The 20,009-nt window shown below is 43.9% G+C and overlaps 1 protein-coding gene across 2 annotated transcripts in view; it reads left to right on the top strand.

The window, feature by feature from the left end:
* The first annotated feature begins 10,803 nt into the window (after positions 1 to 10,803).
* The window catches only part of LOC110983430 (protein Wnt-10a-like), a 34,684-nt gene continuing 25,478 nt past the window's right edge, over positions 10,804 to 20,009 (top strand). Inside the window, exon 1 of one of the 2 annotated variants that reach the window (XM_087134109.1) lies at positions 10,804 to 10,865. In XM_087134109.1, the coding sequence (XP_086990235.1) occupies positions 10,855 to 10,865 (11 nt within the window). In that variant the 5' untranslated portion in view covers positions 10,804 to 10,854. Of the gene's footprint in view, positions 10,866 to 17,790; positions 19,817 to 20,009 lie in introns of those variants that run through there. The other variant, XM_022242684.2, reaches the window with a different exon arrangement.

Raw genomic sequence — 20,009 nt, 5'->3', positions numbered from 1 at the left:
CTAGGACGTAGGGTGTTCCCCGTTTGTATTTACCCTGGGTGTAATGCAAAAATAATCTGCTTGAATGTGATTTATCAGTCGCTTGACTACTCGGTCCATTTGGACAAAAATAATGCGCAATCTCCGATGGAAACCAGTGAAACACCCTTGCGTTCATTCCTTTTCCTTCAAGTGGGACCGCCCTTACGTGATAAGCCCCACCTACGTGCAGTGCCACCTCCTCTCGTCTCCTGTTATTTTGGGCTCCAACTAACCGTATATTTGTATTTCAACATCCAATCAATTTCATTCGGATCGTACGCAATCACATTTTCGCGTGTAATGCAGATGTTTTACGCAGACATGTTATCAACGCACAAAGCATAGTGCAGTGTGAAACACTCATGTATAATTAACGACGGCTTCGCTCTTAATTTTGGCGTTCGATGATGTACGTTATTGTGATTTTACATGGGCAATTAAAATATACTAAAACTTACGCGCAAAAGATGGTCTTCTTGTTTATATACCGAAGCAAGGAGCACCAGATTTTCGAAATTCTGCACGACTAAAATAATAACATAAACTTCAAGGGCAATTCGGACACACCGCGGTCGGATTCGATAGTGATGCGGTTACTAACAACCATACAGACACCTGCTGCAATTAGAACGGTTTCTTTCAAAAGCGCCCTCATACGAGTCATAATGGAATGATTGGGGTAGGCTCTTGCCAAAGGTACTTCATATTTTTTGGGGGGGGATACAAACAACAAAAGAAATCTTGTGAAGCTCTTATCATGTCTAACAAATATGTAGAGATTACAAGTGTCTGATGAGGCGAAGCTGTGCATGCAGTTTTCTGCCGACCAAAATGCCATCATTTTCGCACGAAAACTTCCGATATTGGCTTTTATGTGATCGGGGGAAGTTTCCTGCCAAAACTTAGCGCAGCATTTTGAGTAAGGAGCAAGTTGGAAATCTACTGATGCATGTACTAGATGCTGAATGGAAATCCCTCCCCTTGAACATTAAGGGAATGTGCATTTTCAGGCAAACGGTGTTTCCGACCAAGAGTGACCTTGCTGTAAATCCTACATCCTATCGGAATGCCAAAAAAGGTCGCATGCCGTAGTAATTTCAACACTTCCCCTTTGTCTTGGCGCAACGCAGTTTTCATGTCTCAAATAACTGTACATCCCGCTGATTTTTGGCTCACTGCAAAGGACACCAATCACCGGGGGCATCCGTACACCTTTTGCAGGACTTATAATGGGGTGGGGCATGGCTGATGCCTGATGGTCTTACAACTGCCCCGCGTACCAAACAGCACAGCAGATTAATCTGTGTAACGAGGCTCGCTTTAACTGACGCGTCTCATGGCAAGAGCGCCCTCATGTGCCTAGGATCTACTCCTGGAACGATATTCCCGTAGACCTGTGACTCTGTTGTCTTGAAAGATATGTTCTTGGACAATATCTTAGTATTGAAAAATGTTCAGAAGTCTCAAGGAAAAAGTACAGCGATTGCATAAAATACCGTTCGATTTAGTTACTATAGATCTATAAGAGTGAGTTACCGGTATGTATCCATCGGCCAATTGTACCTACTTGGCTGAATAATTTTAGAAAAAAATGACACTGTATTGTCATCTTATTTCTGTCCTTTAAGACCTTACCTTTGTTTAGTTGTAGCCTTATCAAGTGGTTTTCGTATAGTGGCAGAGAAAACTGTTAAGTGATTCGGGCCCATTGTGACACAGAATCACGAATCATCACGACACAATATGCACATGAATTAATAGGTAGAAATGGCCATACCCTATGCACCATTTAAAGAGAACCAAGTCCTAACAACCGGGCACCATAAGTCACCAGAAAACACCCCTTTATTACTGATGCCCTTGTGGACGGTAAAAAGAGACAGTTGTTCTCATAAGAAAGCACATAAGATGGCCCGTGGCGGGTAGACAAAAACAACTGAGCGGCGGAGAGATAGAGAGAAGGGGGAAGAGAGCGAGAAAATGGAAAGTACACCGTCTTGCGTGTCAATGAACTGGGCCTTGTATGTAATTATCGTGCCGTGAACTTCGCTGAATAGCCGAAGGGTGGAAACTCAGCTAAGCGTGGTGGTTAGCTATGGGTTAGCTAAGCGCGATTAACTGGTTTTCAGACAGTTCGATATGCATAATGCATAAAGGCTGCTGCTGATCGTGAGCGATGCATGCAATATCGTGCGTTTGTAAGCTGCTGGTGTCTTTCCCATGGTGAGGGCGCGCGATGGAAGGTCGTTTGAAGCGAACAAGAAAAAAATATTGGCCAATAAGGTAACATCCTAGCTCCATCAACATCATTTTCCCTTCCTGGCGACTCACTACGAAATTAGACCCTTGATTTTGCCGAGTGCACTTGAAACACGGTGGCACAGTACGCTCCGGACGAGCCAAGGTCCGGCCGCGACGGTAATTGCAAGGAGGTTAGGAAAGAAAATCGAAAATTCTGTGGAGAAAATTGATTCCTTGTGAAAACAAACGGCAGGTTCATTAACCGAGGGACAGAGACTGGGGCTAGAGGAAAACGCAATGCTCGCTGGCGGCAGGAAGACGGTTTGACAGACAGCTCTTGCCGAGAAATTCCCCGTTGTCTTCCCCGATAGATGTTGCTCACCTCTCAAATTTAGAGCCTTGTAGTTTTTGTTTGTTGTTTTACTTACAGGCGTTTATAATGTATACGTTGCGTTGAATGCCTTATAAAATTACTTTTAACATAAAACAACGTGGGGGGGAGGCACGTATCAACAACAAAATTGACAAACGGTGTTAGGGGTATCAATTCAGAGGTAGTTTCAAGAAAAGTGGTGATTTTTATCTCCATTCTTTCTAAAGTCTTTCCCCTTCCCCTTTTCTCTCCCCCCCTTTTTTTTGGGGGGGGGGCTCTTTGGAAGCGACCCTGTCCCCACTACCACACCCATGTGTATGTAGTGCGTATGAGTTGTCCCTTTTTAATTCTATGGTTCTCTATCTTGTTGGCCTCGGTGGAGGGCGGTCGGTTGAAAAAAGGGGTAAAAGATTATATGTACGATGAATGCGTCTAAGGCTGAAGAAAACGGTGCAAAGTGTTCAGTGTATGATTGGCTTGCTCCAAATAATTTGCTTTGATTTCTAAGATTGTTAGATACGTTACAAGAATAAATTCATGCATTACCCTTGTAAGTCACTGGCGGCGGAAGCGGGGCGGGGGAGGGGGGCATGGGGCCAGCTGTCCCCCCCCCCATTATTTCAACTGGGGGGCCTGTCCCCCTACTTTTTGCAGGTCCTATGATGGGAGACTTTGAGACGGTATGGTGGCGGCAGACAAACCGGTCCTTTTCAGCGGCTGTGCTTGTGCTCAGAACTAACACGCATGCCTAGACCTGCGAGCGCATGCCCACATCAACCAAAAGGGACCGTTGTGTCTGCCGCCACCATGCGTCTCAAAGCCTCCCACTGGGTGTGGCTCAATGAATCGACCTATTAATGGCTAATACCTGATAGTCTAACAACTGAATCCCCCCCCCACTTTGAATATTCGTTCCACCGCCGGTGATGTAACGTGGATATGAACAAAATTCTGCTGCCGCCATATTCCATCGAATGACATTTGCCGTTCAGAGGTACAACGGCTCAAGTTTGCTGAACTGGACTATCATCGTCCGTTGTTCTACCCGTCGATTCACTTCCTAGCATTCCCTTGGAACAAATTCTGTTTCATTCCAATCATCTTTTACCCACTTAGGTCTAATGATACTTTTACATCGTACCTTAACCTGAACAAATATTTTTGACTTTTGCGATAATTTGTTTCCATTTACCCATTCACGTCATGTGCATTTTGTGGATAATTATGATGAGTTTTGTTCATGCATGTACTTTGGGAAGGAAGCTGGATTTGAAAAGAATCTCTATGTACTTATAACTTAAAATATCGTCGCTAAAAATAAAGCCCTGTGGACTTAAGCAAGACAATTGGAAAACACGTCAGCCATCGACATAGCGTGGAACATCCATGCTTTGTCTATGCCTGCCACTTTGTCGACGCACGTCACATTGTCTACCCACGTAAATTTTGCGGCCAAATGCGACTGTTCAACTGGTATGTAATTATGTCCACATTTTCTTCCACAAAATCGGAGAGCGTGCCTTTCCTTTTATTTTCTAATTCATATCGCAGACCGTGTCAGCGGAATGGCAGAAAGACTTTTCTTTGGTCGGAGACCCAAAATAGGGCTGGTCAGAAATGAGAACTATATAACTAAAAAGGGGCAGGTCCGAAAAAATATGACACAATTTTACTACAAAGCTGTGACCAGTGTCGCCATATCAGTCCCACTATAAACTAACCTCATCCCAAAGATCTCAACAAAGTTTTTGACACAGAAATTATGCCATGATTTTTTTTATCATGGCTCCAAGATGAAGTTTGTTCCATAGGAATCCTGCGCTGCCCATTCACTCGCGAGTTAGTGCTCTAATACTGGTTAACCTCAAACCCACTTCCTAACCCCCCCCCCCACATCTCTAACAGATGGCATATCTTCTTTGCTATGCTGTTACGCATCGTCGTCACTCTTTTTGATATATCTGAAAAGTCCATGATTTCTTTCAATACACCCTGTCAAATAAATTCCGAAACTGCTGGAGTTGACAGTGCCAACTGTCTTGCCGTGGCAGATCCGAGCATGAGAATTTTGGCCTGGTGGACTTTCCGCTCCTCATTTCGGTGGTCCATGAATACCATGGCAAAAGCAAAAGCGCCACGGCCAAATTCGATCTTGAATATGGGTCACTCGATGTCACAGCACCCACGCGCACTAGGCCTATATGCAGTAGACTACACAGTGTGCACCATCCAGCAACCGAGCACATGCTCATACGTCACGATAGAACAGTGTCGTGACTTCAAGTTTCTTGAAGCAGAATAGGCTAACGTGGATTCAGATCAAAACTGAGAGAGAACAGGAGAACAAAGGCTAACCTTGGCGAAAGTTTCAACAAAAATAGTCGGCGTTTCTCATTTCATGTCTGCACTAGCAAAACATGATTCCGGCTTTTTCACGCTAATTCACACTGCTATCACATATCTACGACCAATTCGGCCATTAGGTGGTGCATGCATCAGGGGCGAACTCAGAAATTTCCCCGGGGGTTGGACCAGGCCCATCAGATTTTTTTAGTGTCAATTAAAGACACGCGGGTTACGTTGTCATGCGCTTGCAGGATGCCATCTTTGATACTAACATATTTTTCCTTTCTTTTGTGTCCAAACATGCACACCAAGATTGACAGCCACCCCTCCCCGAACCAAGCCTATGTGTTTGCTTTTGCCGTGGGGCTTTCGCTTTTGCCATAACGCTTTTGCTTTTGCCGTGACAGTCTGTTGTGCATGGGCCACCGTAAAATCATAGATCGCGATGGCGTACAGTAAGATGGTGTGCATTTTGGTGAAAAAATGCAGTTTTCTTCTGTGGTAATTTAGTAGTAAAAGAAATTCATTTGATGGTATTTATCTGCAGCGCAGGGACGTGAGGTCGTATAAGAAAGCATAATCGTCAACGCGGTTTTGAATGTCCTGCAGGTTCACAGTTCGGAATCCAGTCGCTGATGTAACGACCCTTACCCAAGAGGAACGACTGCATGTGTACGAGAGTAAAAGTATTCTGTGTTCGCCCCCCAGTATATCATGAAACGTAAAGATAACAAAAGCTAGACGGTTTAGTTTACTGTCTTCAACGTGTATACGAAATGTCTTTGTGGTTTACAGACGACCCTGAACTTGGCGTGATTGATCAATTTTGTTGGTTCGGTTGGAGACTGGTGGCAAGGAGCACACCCCACCCTGAGAGGGTTAGGCCTTGAAAACCAGATGCCAGGACGACCACCGCCGCGGATCTTATTCGCTGCCGAGCCGTTCGTTTTTTTTCTCGGATGAAATGAATAGGAATCCATCAGTCACAGTAGAATTCATCAATTTGCAGCTTCAAGGTCTAATCGGGATATTGTGTGTGTGTGTGTCAAATGATGTGACACGTATAATTCGTGATTCAAGCCCGCCTGAATTCTTAGAGTAATATTGAAGGCCCCCGTCTGATTTGCTTGCCCCCAGATCATCCGTTTTAGGAGAGTATGGTGGCTCTTGATCTTTGAAAGTTTGTAAAATAAAAGTCCCAAGCTTATTACATGAATGCGAGGTTGTATTTCCAAGACAGATTGAGTGAACCCCAGAATTCATGTATTTGAAGGAATCATTTTTTGTTGCGAAATGGCGACGAATCTCTACAGCACTTTCGGAGGTAATATGATCTGTGAAGTTCGTTATGTTCCCCAAAAGACAAAATGAGTTTCATGTAGATGTATCCCTATAACGGATGGACAGTTGGCTCTCTGATTTCTGGAAGCGAAAATATGCACCATGGGTCACGGACATGTATAATAAAATCTGGACTCGCAATGCCCTTAATCAGCTTATAGAGTCATTGAATCCACTCGCGGCCATTTCACCGAGCCGAATACAAAGCTTTCCTGGCAATGTCCGCCTTTGTTCTTCCTGACGTCAATAGAAGGGAGCCAACCCTCGCTTCCGTATTCGTCTCGGCAAAATGGCCGCTGGTTGGCTTCTCCTTCGTACAAAGGCGTTGCAAGTCCATTTTTTTTATAAACGGTACGTCCGTGCCATGGGTGCGTATAGTGACGAGCATGGAATCCGAATACCACCGTGTTCCGGCCCTTGGCTTGCGACTGCTTAGCCGCTTCACGTGCGTGTTTACTGCTAGCATCTGGTTCCCTGACCTGAAAATTCCGACGACTCTTGGTAAAATCTTAGGTTAAGTATCGCCCTCAGTTAAAGAAAGTTCTTGACGTAACATGTTAGTGTTAAGCGCGCGCCAAGTCCATATAAGGAAAGTCTGTTGGACAACTATGAAATAAATTGGACGGGGGTGTTCAGGAAGATGAAAGTAAAATTCTACAACAAACTCGTTGGAAATCCGTCATGTATTGACTTCTTTTGACTCTGACTAAAAATGGTATTTCTAAATGGGATTACTATGTGCTTGGCCGGTATTCAACTGACACTTAAGAGTGGCTAAGGAGAATGGACGTAGGTTATCAGCGTTATAAATCACCACGCTGTGATCAACAGAGGATTAGCAAGGATAGGTACTTGTGTTTTATTCGCCTTACCGCTGAAACATAAGGCCTAACGAAAATTTAGATATTCAGAGTCCAGTTGACAGGGGTAATCGCATACGTTAAACTGTACCAGTCCAGATACGGAACTCTCAATTCGGAAGAAAGTAATCAGACTCATTAGGTCTGAGAACCAGACTACACTGCTAGCCCCAAGTCGCGTTGTGCCGTTTTCTAATACTCGACTTCGTCTCCGTCGCAGGCTTCATCTTTTTTTACCATGAGACTTTGAGTTGTTAACTCAATAGCCAATCAGATAGTGCCACAGGAGCATCGAATAAGATGCAAAAGAGCAAAAATATTACAGTATTTTAATTTAATTTGAACTCCCCAGGCTTACAATTGGGCATAGATTTCGAGATACAAGAAATCAAGTATTTTCTTAGGAACCCGCGAGAGGGCGTTTTCACGATCAAGCGCTCTCGCTCACATACCATTTCGCTCGCAATCCACCCACCTTTACATACAGGCGCTATGCGCCCCAAGCTGGACCAAGAGAGGGCACAATTTCCTAGCAATAGAGGCTACTATTTGCTCGTTGCCCAGCTGGGAAGGGCTGATGGCCTTGCACAGATTTTAGTGAAGGAAATGCGTCACACGGGGTCACAGCAAACGACGCATAGAGCATTGTTGGTAAATTTCTGCCAGACGCGCGAGCTCAATCATACTACGTTACACAAGCGACGGTTATCAATTCGATATTTTTTTCTTTTTCTTCCTCATTGCAGAAAATACACTCACTACACCCTATTCGTTCATCCAAAATTGACCAAGATGACCAACGATTTGAAATATATCGCCAAAAGACACGCTCGCGTAACGGGCACGTTATTTACCAGCAAAATGAGCACTACCGACCAACATGGCTCTTTTCAACCAATGAGGGGGTGCTTCTGCTCAAGGTGGATAGGAAAGGCGAATTTTATCGCGTAATTTTTATCAAGCACTTATTGGACAGGGCTCATTTATGATGTGGGTCATCTCTAAATTCCTCGTGCGCATGACACGTGTGCACTGAAAATACATGCGTGGATAAGACAGCAAGCAATAACCTATAATCTCTTTCGAGGTCAAATAGCAAAATGAGCTCCCAAACAAAGAGCATCAATATATGGAAAGTTATATTAGCTTATGCAAATCCTATAACTTCAAATCCTATAACTTTAATTGGTTCCGTAACTAAATTAAAGCCTTCTCCGGCGACTCGTATGCGGACGATTGGCAAAGTTGAATCTGATCTAACTTTCCCAACTGTCTGCGTCGATGTTTCCGTTAGTGACCATAAAGTGTTTCCACCGCTGCGTACCGTGCTCTGTCCGTCTCTACGTCAATTTGGGAACCTAACTTTACAGTGGATCACTTCCGCTAGTAGTTCGAACCAGCGCTAAACAAATTCAACTTTCAGTTCTTGCTTGTTCGGAACAATGACGTGACACAGGCATAAAACAACCGAGGTCGCGGAAACGATCGTCGCTCAGCTTTGTTGGCAATGCGTGACGAACGAAGAAAATACCCTATCAATTGTCCACTGAGAAATGTTTTTGGTCAGAGATAATAAACAGCGGCCAGTAAGCCACACTTCATAGCTGCAGCTACTCCATCCCACCAAAAAGCACCAGTTGAAAGCAAATTAACCTGCTAAGATGATATCAGTTATCCAGATAAATAGCATTATCATTACTTTTACTTTTTGTGCGTTTAATTACAGGTAAAAGTACACGTATAGCAATTTTTTAAACACGACGGAGAAGAAACCTCCCGCAGTATGTCTATACGGATGAGGAACTTGAAGTTGCAATGCAATGTTCAGGGCCATGAATAGAGTGACGATATGAGGTTGTATGAGACGTGTGGGTGACGTCATCAGTTTGTTTCCAAAAAGTAGGCTTTACGTGGCGTTGAACTGATTAATCAAAAATGCATAAACATGCAAGTGGGGATTGCAACTAAAGTAATGGCTTCAAATGTAAATTTGGAGCTGTTCTCTACCAGGGTGCACCCTCGCAAAAAGGCCCTAAATATGTCCGCCGAGCTCATTAATAAAAGTTATACACTCAAAATATTCTATATTAGAGAGTCCTGAGAGCCATGACATTGAGGAATTGGAGAAATGTGGCACTGAACCCCTGGCCCGGGCTTCAAATTCTGAGCAATTTGGATGCAGTCGGGTCCGAAAATGGCACTATTTGGCCGTTTTGCAGAGGGATGGCTTTTCAAAATGGCTACTTTTCTGGGCAGGGACATTTTCTTCATTTTAGTGGTGGTCTGCTTCTGGTGAAAATTTCTTAAAAATTCATTGGTCAACCCCCCGAAAATTGAAAGGAAAATGAAAGGGGACATGACGATCATCGTATTTCTGTGCAGCCTGGACACCTGTGAGAGTTGTGAGTATTTTTAAAATAATTGCAAAGTGTGGGGATTTATCATTGCCGTCTATGAGAATTTACTTATAGTGGTGCACCCACCAACGGCTCTGGCAACGATCACCAACGTACGCCCTCTGTTGACGATAAAGTAATTATAGAGGGCGTACGCAGCTCAAAGGGTTACCTCACAGACGTTATAAACGCGTTTATGTCTGTTGTTCCTTCTCACCCACAGACAACGGCTGAGTTCGGGTGGCTTGTTCTCGTTCACGAACAGCTCGATTTGTTGTTTGCGGGTCGGCCGCTCGAACGCCGGGAACAAACAACTAGTTATTGCTGGTTGTTAAGTGGCACGCAACATGCAACAAGGCGGCGGCCATGAACGTTGTACGAGAGTTAATGTTTGGATGGGCTGAATTCTTTTCTTTTTAAACAGGGACATTAATTTCTGTGTTATGGAAAATAATTTATGTAAATTGTACAAAACTTACCGTTGCTTCTGACTTTATAAGCCATCTCTCTACTTTTGCAGCTGTTCAAAAATCAGAACCTCACGAGTTTTTCCGTGTGTTCGTGCAAAACCCAGCCAAGGAGGTGGAGTGTCATCCTTGGCTCCATGGGCTGCGTGCACGTTCCTTCACTAGCCCCTGGTCGTGTAGAATACGAAAATGACGCTGATTGGCTTTTCAGGATGAATATACATGAACGTAAAGTCAGTCGCGTGCGTATTTCAAAAGCTGCCTGCTCCCGCCCACGATTTCTCTTGCACGTCACGCACGCGTAAATCTGCGTCGCTAGTAAACACGCTTACTAAAGTCTTAGGCCGTTTTTCAATACTCAACTTCGGCTCCGTCTCAGACTTCAACTGTTTTTTAACTAGCTGACTTTGAAGCTGTAAGAGCAGTAATTAGTTTAATAGTGCCACAGAACATCAAATAAGATGCAAGAAAGCCAGAAATTACAGTAATCCAATTTAATTTAAACGCTTCAGGCCCACAATCGGGGGTTGGTTTTGGGAACGAAGCCTGAGACGGAGCCCAAGTCGAGTATTGGAAAAGGGCCCTAATTTAAATATCCCAATTTTAGGATATTTAAATACCGAAGTGTGGCGTCACTGTGAACCAGAAAATGCAGTGCAAACGAATGGAATACGCGCGCGTGTTGGTTCAAGCGCTGGTTCTCGCGCCAATGCCTTTTACACACTAATTGTGCACGTGACGGATTCACTTCGGGGGTTAGATCGCGCAAGGCGGGATGGGAACCAACATGGCGTGGCAAAATCGTTCCCATGGAAATGAGGTGGGTGGAGTGTTAGCCTGTTCCGAGAACAGTGTTCTTGAGTAGAGTTCCCGCCGTTCGAGCGTTCGAAAAAGAAACCCGTGTCAAACCCGAACTCGACCATAAACGCATACGAGTTTGGGCGGCCTGTTCTTAATACAGGTTTCTTGTTCTCGCGCTCGAATGGCGGGGTTTTACAGGAACACACGGAAAAACTCGTGAGACTTTGATTTGTGAACGGCTGCAAAAAGTAGAGAGTTGGCTTCCAAAGCCATAGACCATTTAGACAACGGGAAGTTTTGCAAAATTAACATTAATTATTTCCGTAACACAGAAATGAATGTTCCTGTTTATATAGAAAAGAATTCAGCCCATCCAAACCTTAACTCTCAAAGAACGTACATAGAAGCCCCCGTGTTGCATGTTGCTTGTGATAACCGGTTGTTTGTTTCCGGCGTTCGAGCGGCGAGAACAACAAATCGAGCTGTTCGTGAACATACGGGAACAAGCTGCCCGAACTCGGCCTAGGGGTGAGCCTGCGAAAAACCTTACTTATAGGGAGCATCGCCAGATTTGAGGTACTCAGAGAAGATGCCAACTTTTCCAGCAGCAAAACCCGACTTCAACTTGCGAATCTGCTCCAAGCAGGAGCATCCCCTCATCGGTAAAAAAAAAAGTGGTTGAGACTGCAATGCTTGCGTTTCATAGTCGTTCGTGAACCAGAGATGCACAGTTAGTACCAAAGGAGCCTTCGTTGCTCGGAAAATTGCGCCCTCTCATGGCCCAGCTCAGAGCCAAAAACAGATAACACTTCACCCAGAAATGTTACCGTCGAGATCAGAGACCATGGGTCCAGGGGGTGCGATTATACGTGTACGTTTGTCTGGGAGCTGCCAGCGGAATGTTCAAAGACTTGTTGAAGTGGTCTTTCCAGTATTTCGTCCAACGAGTTGGAGGGAGAACCATCCACCCTGGAGATCGATGGTGGAGCTGAATACTGACTGGGTCCGCAAAGGTGCTTGACGGCTTGGAAGGTGGTATGGAAATTATTTTGTCTCAGTCCTGCTTCAGCTTCAGAGAAAATGGAGTTGTACCAGACATTGGGCTCTTGTTCTGCTTTGGCTCTGAATAGGCGGTGACTTTCAGCTTTCAGCATGGTTGCGACTCAGACGGGAAGCTTATTTCTGCTCGCTGATGCCAAGGGTGTTTACTGAGAGCCAGAGAAGAGACTTGTGACGATGGGGAGGTACAGCAGCCTCTGCGGCATCGAGCATTGTTATACCAGGGTCATAGATGGTACATTTACTGGTCGCGAACTGATCACGTGATGTGCTACAAGCGCGCATGTATCATTCACGCGTCGCGCGCACTGGCGATGTTGCCGGGCTGCAGAAAAATAATGGATAACGGAGATCTTTCCCACAGTTGATGTGTTGTGTCTATTGCGTTATAATTGTGTAATCTTGGGGACGAGGGGGAATAGCCGCGACAGTGGTGCTAGAATTAACGCGCCATTGTAGACGTGCTCTGTGCGGGGGGACATTGAAGTACGGTGTCTGTTCACATGTGCTACTCTCTTCACTCTTGGGAACACGAGTATGCTGTGATCACTGTTTCTGCAATCCGATTCGCCTTTGCTGTTTATATAAACGCTCATGCAGTTGTCTCTTTTCGTCTGCTCCTCAATTTTCTTGTCAATATTTTTCAACAGAATTTGGTGTAAATAATTTTCTTGAAATTCAAGCACTTGACAAAACCTCCGGTGCTTTATGAATCCAAGGTTTCTCTGTAAAACGATTTTTTTTACGAATCCTAGAGCCCCCCCCAAAAAAAGAGGTAAACAAAGAACATCACAATCAATAATTTTCCTTGAAATTTGGTATGTAATTACTGTTCACGTGTTTCAATTTGTCAATGTGTTTTAATTTATCTTGCATAAGATCGTTCCAATGTAATCTATGACCATGGTATAGGGCCTAACAAAATAATTGTTGCCTGCAGTGACGGGGGCCATGGGTTTTGTACACCCTCGGGGGAAATCAGCACCCTTGGCTTTGCCTCGAGTGCCATTTGCCCCCTTGGGTGTGCAAAACACTATGGACCCCCACACCGCAGGCAACAATTGTTAAGTGTATCAAGAAAAGTGGCCAAAGGGTCTTCAACAGAGTCGGGCAGTTTGCCGAGGGCATCAAATGTTTCCAGACTTCAATGCAGTAATGACTAGTTCTGGTTGCTGAAATACATTATAATGGAGTAATGGTCCGTCCATAGGCCCTACTAAATAAAGATGATAAAATGTACGAGTTTAGTTAGCTAGCTACGAACGTCATTATAGACTCTGGTCCAAACTGTTGGCACTACTGAGTCCACGGACTGCCTGCTGAAGGTGCACCCCCGTGAGGCCAAAATATGTCCGCCCAGCTCATTAATCTGGCCCATGCAGATTCGAAAAAGTGCAACGTTTGAATACATTCATTAACCAATGTTGTTTGCTAATACACGCCTATGTTTTCGTTGCTACGGAAGTAGTTCTTTGGTTGCTACGGGTATAGTTCTTTTTCAGAATGAGGATGCATGGTATAGTCTTTTAGTAAAACTAGCAAGCGTCACATGACACACATTCGGCCAATCAAGATACAGAATCTGTGGGTGAGGTGTTATAAAAACGACCGCCAGTCATGCGCCAATTGAACCGTGATTTTGAAAAGTATGGGCAAACAATGGGCGAAGCGAGTGATGACATCGCGTTCGCGCAAAGCACTTACATTGCCTGTATTTTTTTATACGTGCTTCCAAATACGTTCACCTTTTTGACTCTTCGGTAGGCCCTACGGCTATCTCTTCTTTTCATGTTGCAACCGCATTGTTTTGAATTGTTAAAGATCAGACTAAGTAATTTTTTCACAATCAAAAATGGCTTCGTAGAATTTTATGGCTGGAATTCTTCAACTGTGCGTAAATTCCCTATAATGAGGCGTGAATTTGCTCATAGTTTTGATTTTAGTCGGGCGCCGAGCAGGTCACAAAAACTCGGTGGGACCTTGCGGTCTCAGTATGCGTTTATATTATGTCTGTGGGATATTTAGGCCAGAGGTTCAGTGCCATATTTCTTAAATTCTCCAATTCCATGGCTCTCAGGACTCTCTACTATAGAATATCTTGAGGTTATAATCTTTATTAAGTAAACAGAAGATTTTTTTCACAATCCAAAAATGGCTTCATAGATTTTTTTGGCTGGAATTATTCATCTGTGTGACATGTAAATTCCCTATACCGAGGGGTGAATTTGCCCACGCTTTTGGATTTAGTCGGGTGCCGTCTCCGCTACGGTACCCCGTCGTTGTTTTGAATAGGAACTGCCCGTCTATGTGTTTGTATGTCTGTGGGATATCCGCCCTGATCTGAATTGCACCCCAAATCGGCGAAACAAAGACAGATGATCACAACCAAAGACCTTACGTTCCGGAATAAATTCGTTGCGCGTACTCTGCGTGTTCCACGTCAAACGCGCATAAATTTTAAATTCACAAACGCGTCATGTTTTGCTCCAGTTCCAGTTCTGAGCAATTTGGATGCAATCAGGTCCGAAAGTGGCACTAGTAAGCCGTTTTACAGATTTTTTTGTTCAAAATGGCTACTTTTCCTATTTAGGGAAATATCGTTCGTTTTAAGAATGGTCTGCTTTGGCTGAGAATTTTTGAAAAAAGTCATTGGTCAACCCACTAAAAATTGAAAGGAAACTGAGAGATGACATGTTGATCATCATTCTTCTGCGCGGCCCGAATACATGTCAATGTCATGTGAGAGTTGCATTTTTAAAGGAATTTTGAAGTATAGGGATTTATCACTGGGAATTTTTTCTGGAGTGCATCTTCGTATGGAGTTCAATCGTGGTTTGAGCGGAAATAGGTCTCCCGTATGGTGCAGAGGCCTAGGATTGCCCATAAACCACAATTTGCTCTTAATTTCTCTCTCATTAGAGGACTTGTGGCTGAAGCATTTGAGGGTTTGTAAAAGTTACCAGTATGAACCAAAGCAGGCCTCTCAGGGTAAAACTGAGTACAGCAATGTGTCTTGCGCATTGGGATAAAGGCATCATTGTTCAAAATGGCGATGGGCTTTGGGGGCATGTCACCCAAAAGGTCATCCAACTTACCCACAGAAAATTGATCAGAAAGAGAAAGAAGGTAAGTTAAGTGTTCATTTAATATGTCTTGAATATCGTGGAAGTCCTAAATAACCTTTCTGCTTTTTGTTTTTGATGGATGTTTGTTTTAAAGTTATGTATACATGCGATCCGCTCCGCATACGAAGGACACTTGTTAAATAGAAAACCATCATTATTTGCTCACCAGTGAGTCAACAGTGTGAGTGTCATATGCCTGCCGGGGGGGTCAGAGAGATTGAGTATTCAAATCTATCTCTTTTCTGTCTTTATCAAGAACCGTCCTTTTTCATTTACTGGTATTTTGCTAAAGATGACACATTGTGTGCAATGAGAGATATTAATGTGTATTTAGTGCGTCAAACACGACCGCATTAGGCCGATTTCGTTGTTTAAATAAGCGTGGAATAATTTGGAATGAGTATTGACTCAAAGGCAATCTGGTGAGTTTACCAGGCCTAGAATGAAAAAAACTTCAGGTAACAGAGAATGTCACTGCGAGTGTGTTGTTGTTTGTTCCCAAAACCTCTGTGGGTGTTCCTAGGTGTTATACTCCACCCGCCTTTTATTGGACTCTAAACAAGCCCGTAAAACAGCAATGCTGACGCGTAATGTGAGCCAACTGTCCAACTAGTTACTTTTCAGTATAGACGTGAATGCGTCGTTGTAGCGAACAATTCAATTAAAAGAATAAAAGACACAAAAGAAAGAAAGAGAGAAGGAATGGATGAAGACTGGATGACTTCTTTTTTTATTTTGCAGATTAATCACGTGGACTGTGATTTCCTGTTTGTTTCTAATCCTTGGAAATTGCTCGCTTTATATGTTTCTGCGTTAACGTGTATTTGTAGCTATATAGGCTGGTTGGGTGTAATGAAAAGTTTTAACCATATTCAGCTCACTGTGTAAATTCTTCCCTAAATCAACAAAACCCGCCCCCGAACCCGGACCCACTAATCCTCGGCACAGCAGTGACTTTTGAAAACCAGTCATTATTTTGACCTCATGTACAGAGTTGCCAATGGTTGAGATGAAATTCGTCAATGTCTGACTAAAAAGTATAGTTGGCACGATTTTTCTTAACGTAGACACCCAGTTATTGCACACTGATGCTGCTTCCAGTCTAGACTGTAGTCGCACAAACACGTGACGGAAAACTGTATTTTAATTAAAGCCTGCGCGCATGCGCCGGTCAGTATATACTACACGCGCTTGCGTCGTTCGTGTGCTTTCAGGGAAGTTTGAAAACGAATTAAGCTTCTTTGCAGGAACCAAAACGGGAATAATGGCAAAAAATATGACATGGCTAAAACAGGAGACGGATGGAAAAATTGTCACTAACATAAAAATGTTTGTACGTGAAATATGAGTGAGCACGAGAGTGCATAAGTTGTCCAAGTTTACGTTATTATTCCTTGGGCAGGAAAGCTTGAACAGTTTTCAGTACGTCATTTCGATTGGTTCCTTCTGCAAAATAAATCCAGGGGCAAGGTTAGCTAAAACTGAAAATTGAAACAGAACAAGGCAGAGGGTTAAAACAACTTTTTGAAAGGGAAATATGAAGCCCATTTCAAGATTTCACACCTGATTACTACCAACTCCACCTCGATATATACGTCACTGGGCAGTTTTCTCTCTGAGAGACAATTGCCGTTGCGAGGGGGGGGAGGCAGAGGACTTGAAGGTGCTGAAAATAACCAACTTGCTTGAAAATACCTCGGAACTTATCCCTTCCATGATGTAACTTTTCTGCCAATAGATGTTTTGGCCACTCCCGGAAATATCTTCTGTTTCATTCCTTAAAAAAGAAGTATCATCGATAGGATTGCCAAATTACTCACGCGTGCACATTGTCTAACATATATGCATATAAGGCAGTGGTTAGAAATGGAACCAACGTCTGTTTGCCAAGACGCATGTTCACCCCAAATAAACGTCATCGAAAAACGTGGTAGCGAGAGTTCATTTTCATTATGAGAAAGATGTTCCGTATTTCCAGAATAATGACCGGAACAAAACATGCGTAAAAAGACATTCCCAAACGTTGTTAGAAAATTCTGTCTTCTAGTACACTTCAAAAAAATTGTCATAACGTTAATAGTTTCTTTAAGGAGAAAACTGTTATAAAATGTTCCCAATCCATAGTTACTTCAGATAAAAGTTGACCATTATTGGGGAACAAATTATCAAAGTGTGTCAACAATTAATTGACATAATGACTAACGCTAAGAAAAATCTTCATATTTTTTTCTGTGTGCGAAAGGTTTTTGAAACTATTTTTAAAAGTGCATGTCTTTGACGAGTTTATCCAAGCAAGAGTGGAACTCGAACCTGAGCCTCCAGGACGGAAATAATATAGAAGCTGCAAGCTGTCGGCAAACCCGCCTCTCCGATGCACGGCAGTTGGAATATTGGAAAGGCTGAAGGTAAGAAGACGGTTTAGTACAAGAGCTGAGGGTATTTTTACAGTTGCAAAAGGACGACAATATTTGTAAAAAAGAAAGAACATCCACCTTTTGTTATCGAGTAAAACTTGCCATGAAAAAGTTGACTCAAATGTTACGTCGAATGAACCACGACTCCACAATGTCATACGCGTTGTAGTGCGATATCAATGTAGTCCGCGACTGATATTACGCTGACAAATGTGTTAACATCAGCAACATTTGAAGAGAACCTAAGGTTTAAACCGAGACGCCTGACATGGAAATGTCCTCTCTTCATTTCCTATATTTGCAGTTTAAGAGTTTCAATTTCATTTGGGGAATCCCCACGTTTCGATGACATCACTAAGTGGGATCAACTTCTTCATCTGAAACTTCAGGGGAATTCATCAAAGATGTCGGTCTGCTAGTATGGCAGTATAAATTTGTCATTATCTTGACTGATAAGACGAGGCGTATATAGCTAAAGTGGATGAGACCGCCCGAGACGTGCAGGCTACAAGCACTCTGACTCATCGGGGAGAGTAGCAAACGAATACAACTCAGAAAAAAACCTGGCAATTCCCCCTCTCTGCATTGTGGACGCTTTACCAACAAGAAGGGGTTACAACAAAAGAGGCAGTTCGTTGTGGTCGTATAGCCACGGCCCTAAAAAGGCGATCGCGGGGAACATTGAATGATCTCGAGGAGGTTTTTAAGGAGCTGCCGACTGTTCACTTCAAGGCGGCGGTTTTTCACCTAATTAAAAGGTTTTATAATCAGCGGTGTTGCCGACTGTACATTGAATTTCCCCGTCGGTGTGGGATCTGTCGAATCATATCGGTCAGTTGGAGACTTTGCTTCGCAGCCGCGTGTGACTGCTGTTAGAGTGTCAAGTTGGCGTACTAATCTTGCGGCGTGCACTTTTTTCTCTCTCACGTGCCGGTGGGTGAAGGCATGCTTTACGTCCGTGAGCTTGTCTACTGTTGCAACTCATCACCAAGATCATTTGGGACACCGCAAGGGGCAAACAGCCAAAACAAATGTTGGTAAATTTCTACTGGCAACAGCTAGGAGGGCTGACTGTTACTACCTTGACTCTTCCCATTAGACTACCAGCTGTGCTGGGTAAATAACATCGCCGCGCTTCTTTCAGCAGGGAATTTTTTTTCTATAAAGTGTTATTTGGCAACGGCTCGCCTCACCTTCCGAGGAATTATATTTTGAAATGGATTCTTCGCCCGAAGAACAAGATCCCATGCTGGCCGGCGGTGGTACTGACTGAACGAGCCCCGGGGCTGCATCGCTCCGCCCGGCGTGTGGGCTGGGCAGAAACCCGCCCTCGAGACCCGCTAAACTCCAACAGATACAAGTGCCAATCACGCTCACGGAGTCTGTGGAGGAAAGAGAACATTAGTAAGAGGAAATCACGCCAACCACCGGCACGAGTCCGTAGCTTGGAGGTAGAAGTTAAGTTTCCTCTCTTCAACAGTGTTTGTCGTCGGCTACAGAACTGTGATCTAAGAAGACTGAATGTGATTGGAGTCTTGTTGGATGTCCAGTGAAAACACCGCATGCGATCGAGAACTTTGGCGGCAGGGCAGCGATAACCTACCAAACCTAGGTCATTCTCGATAAGGTGACCATTTTTTGCAGGTCTTTCCACTCACGTCACTTTGTCAGAGTTTGCAGACTCTCGCAACTTGACGTCGTCTGACAGACTGACGTCGATCCTCAACCCATCATCATCGCCTGACCATCTCGTCGTCAAGATCAGCCTCCATCATTCGCATCCCTCAGTCCTACACGCAGCACGGGATCTGTAACATTTCTCTTCAAGACTACACGACTGTAGGTTTACTCGCTGATGACGAGTTTGCGGTTTTTAAACTCACCTCTGTACTTTATCGAAAGGGAAAAATCGACCCGTCGACTTGACTTTTTTTCCCTTGAAAGTAGGTCTTCCAATCTGCAGTCCGCAAGTTGAGTACGGAAATAACACTGTCACCGGGTAAACATCAGGTGTCACATAAAAACGTCCACGGAATAACTACTCCACGAGAATAAAACATAACTCAGCTAGATTTAGTGGATTGGGGATCGTATAAAAGGCCTAGCCGGCTATACATCACTCATTCCAAGACTTCAAACTCAAAAACTTACCGAGTGTTCTTTTCTAACTGCTACGTATGTTGTAAAAACCCCCACGGTGAGTGTGGAACCTGTTCTGAGAGACCACTCCGAGTAGCGGATATTCCAGTTGACGTAATCGGGAGTTTCGTCTTGATTCAGCGGGTGGCGCGGCACTATCTCCGCGGTAACATGTGCTGGCCGGCCGCAGTGAGGTGCGCGCTTGTGATCTTGGTGAGCCTCGGCACGCTAAGGTAGGCCAATCGCCATCTAATCCATAGTTTCCATCGCTATGGGGAACCCCCATTGACAGGTGATGCTATTCCCACAGGATTCCCATTTCTTAAATTCCATTTTGAGCAAACCTGTCATAACTTTTACAAGGTACTCTTAATTTTAAGGTTTTGTATTTTCTTTTTGTAATTATTACAAGGTGTTTTTCTTGGC

The sequence above is a fragment of the Acanthaster planci genome, linkage group LG03, assembly GCF_054643075.1.
Source record: "Acanthaster planci isolate LZ-2023a linkage group LG03, COTS_SCS, whole genome shotgun sequence".
In the NCBI taxonomy this organism is placed as follows: domain Eukaryota; kingdom Metazoa; phylum Echinodermata; class Asteroidea; order Valvatida; family Acanthasteridae; genus Acanthaster; species Acanthaster planci.
Note: the sequence above shows the minus strand (reverse complement) of the source record. Positions and strands in the feature narration are given on the sequence as shown.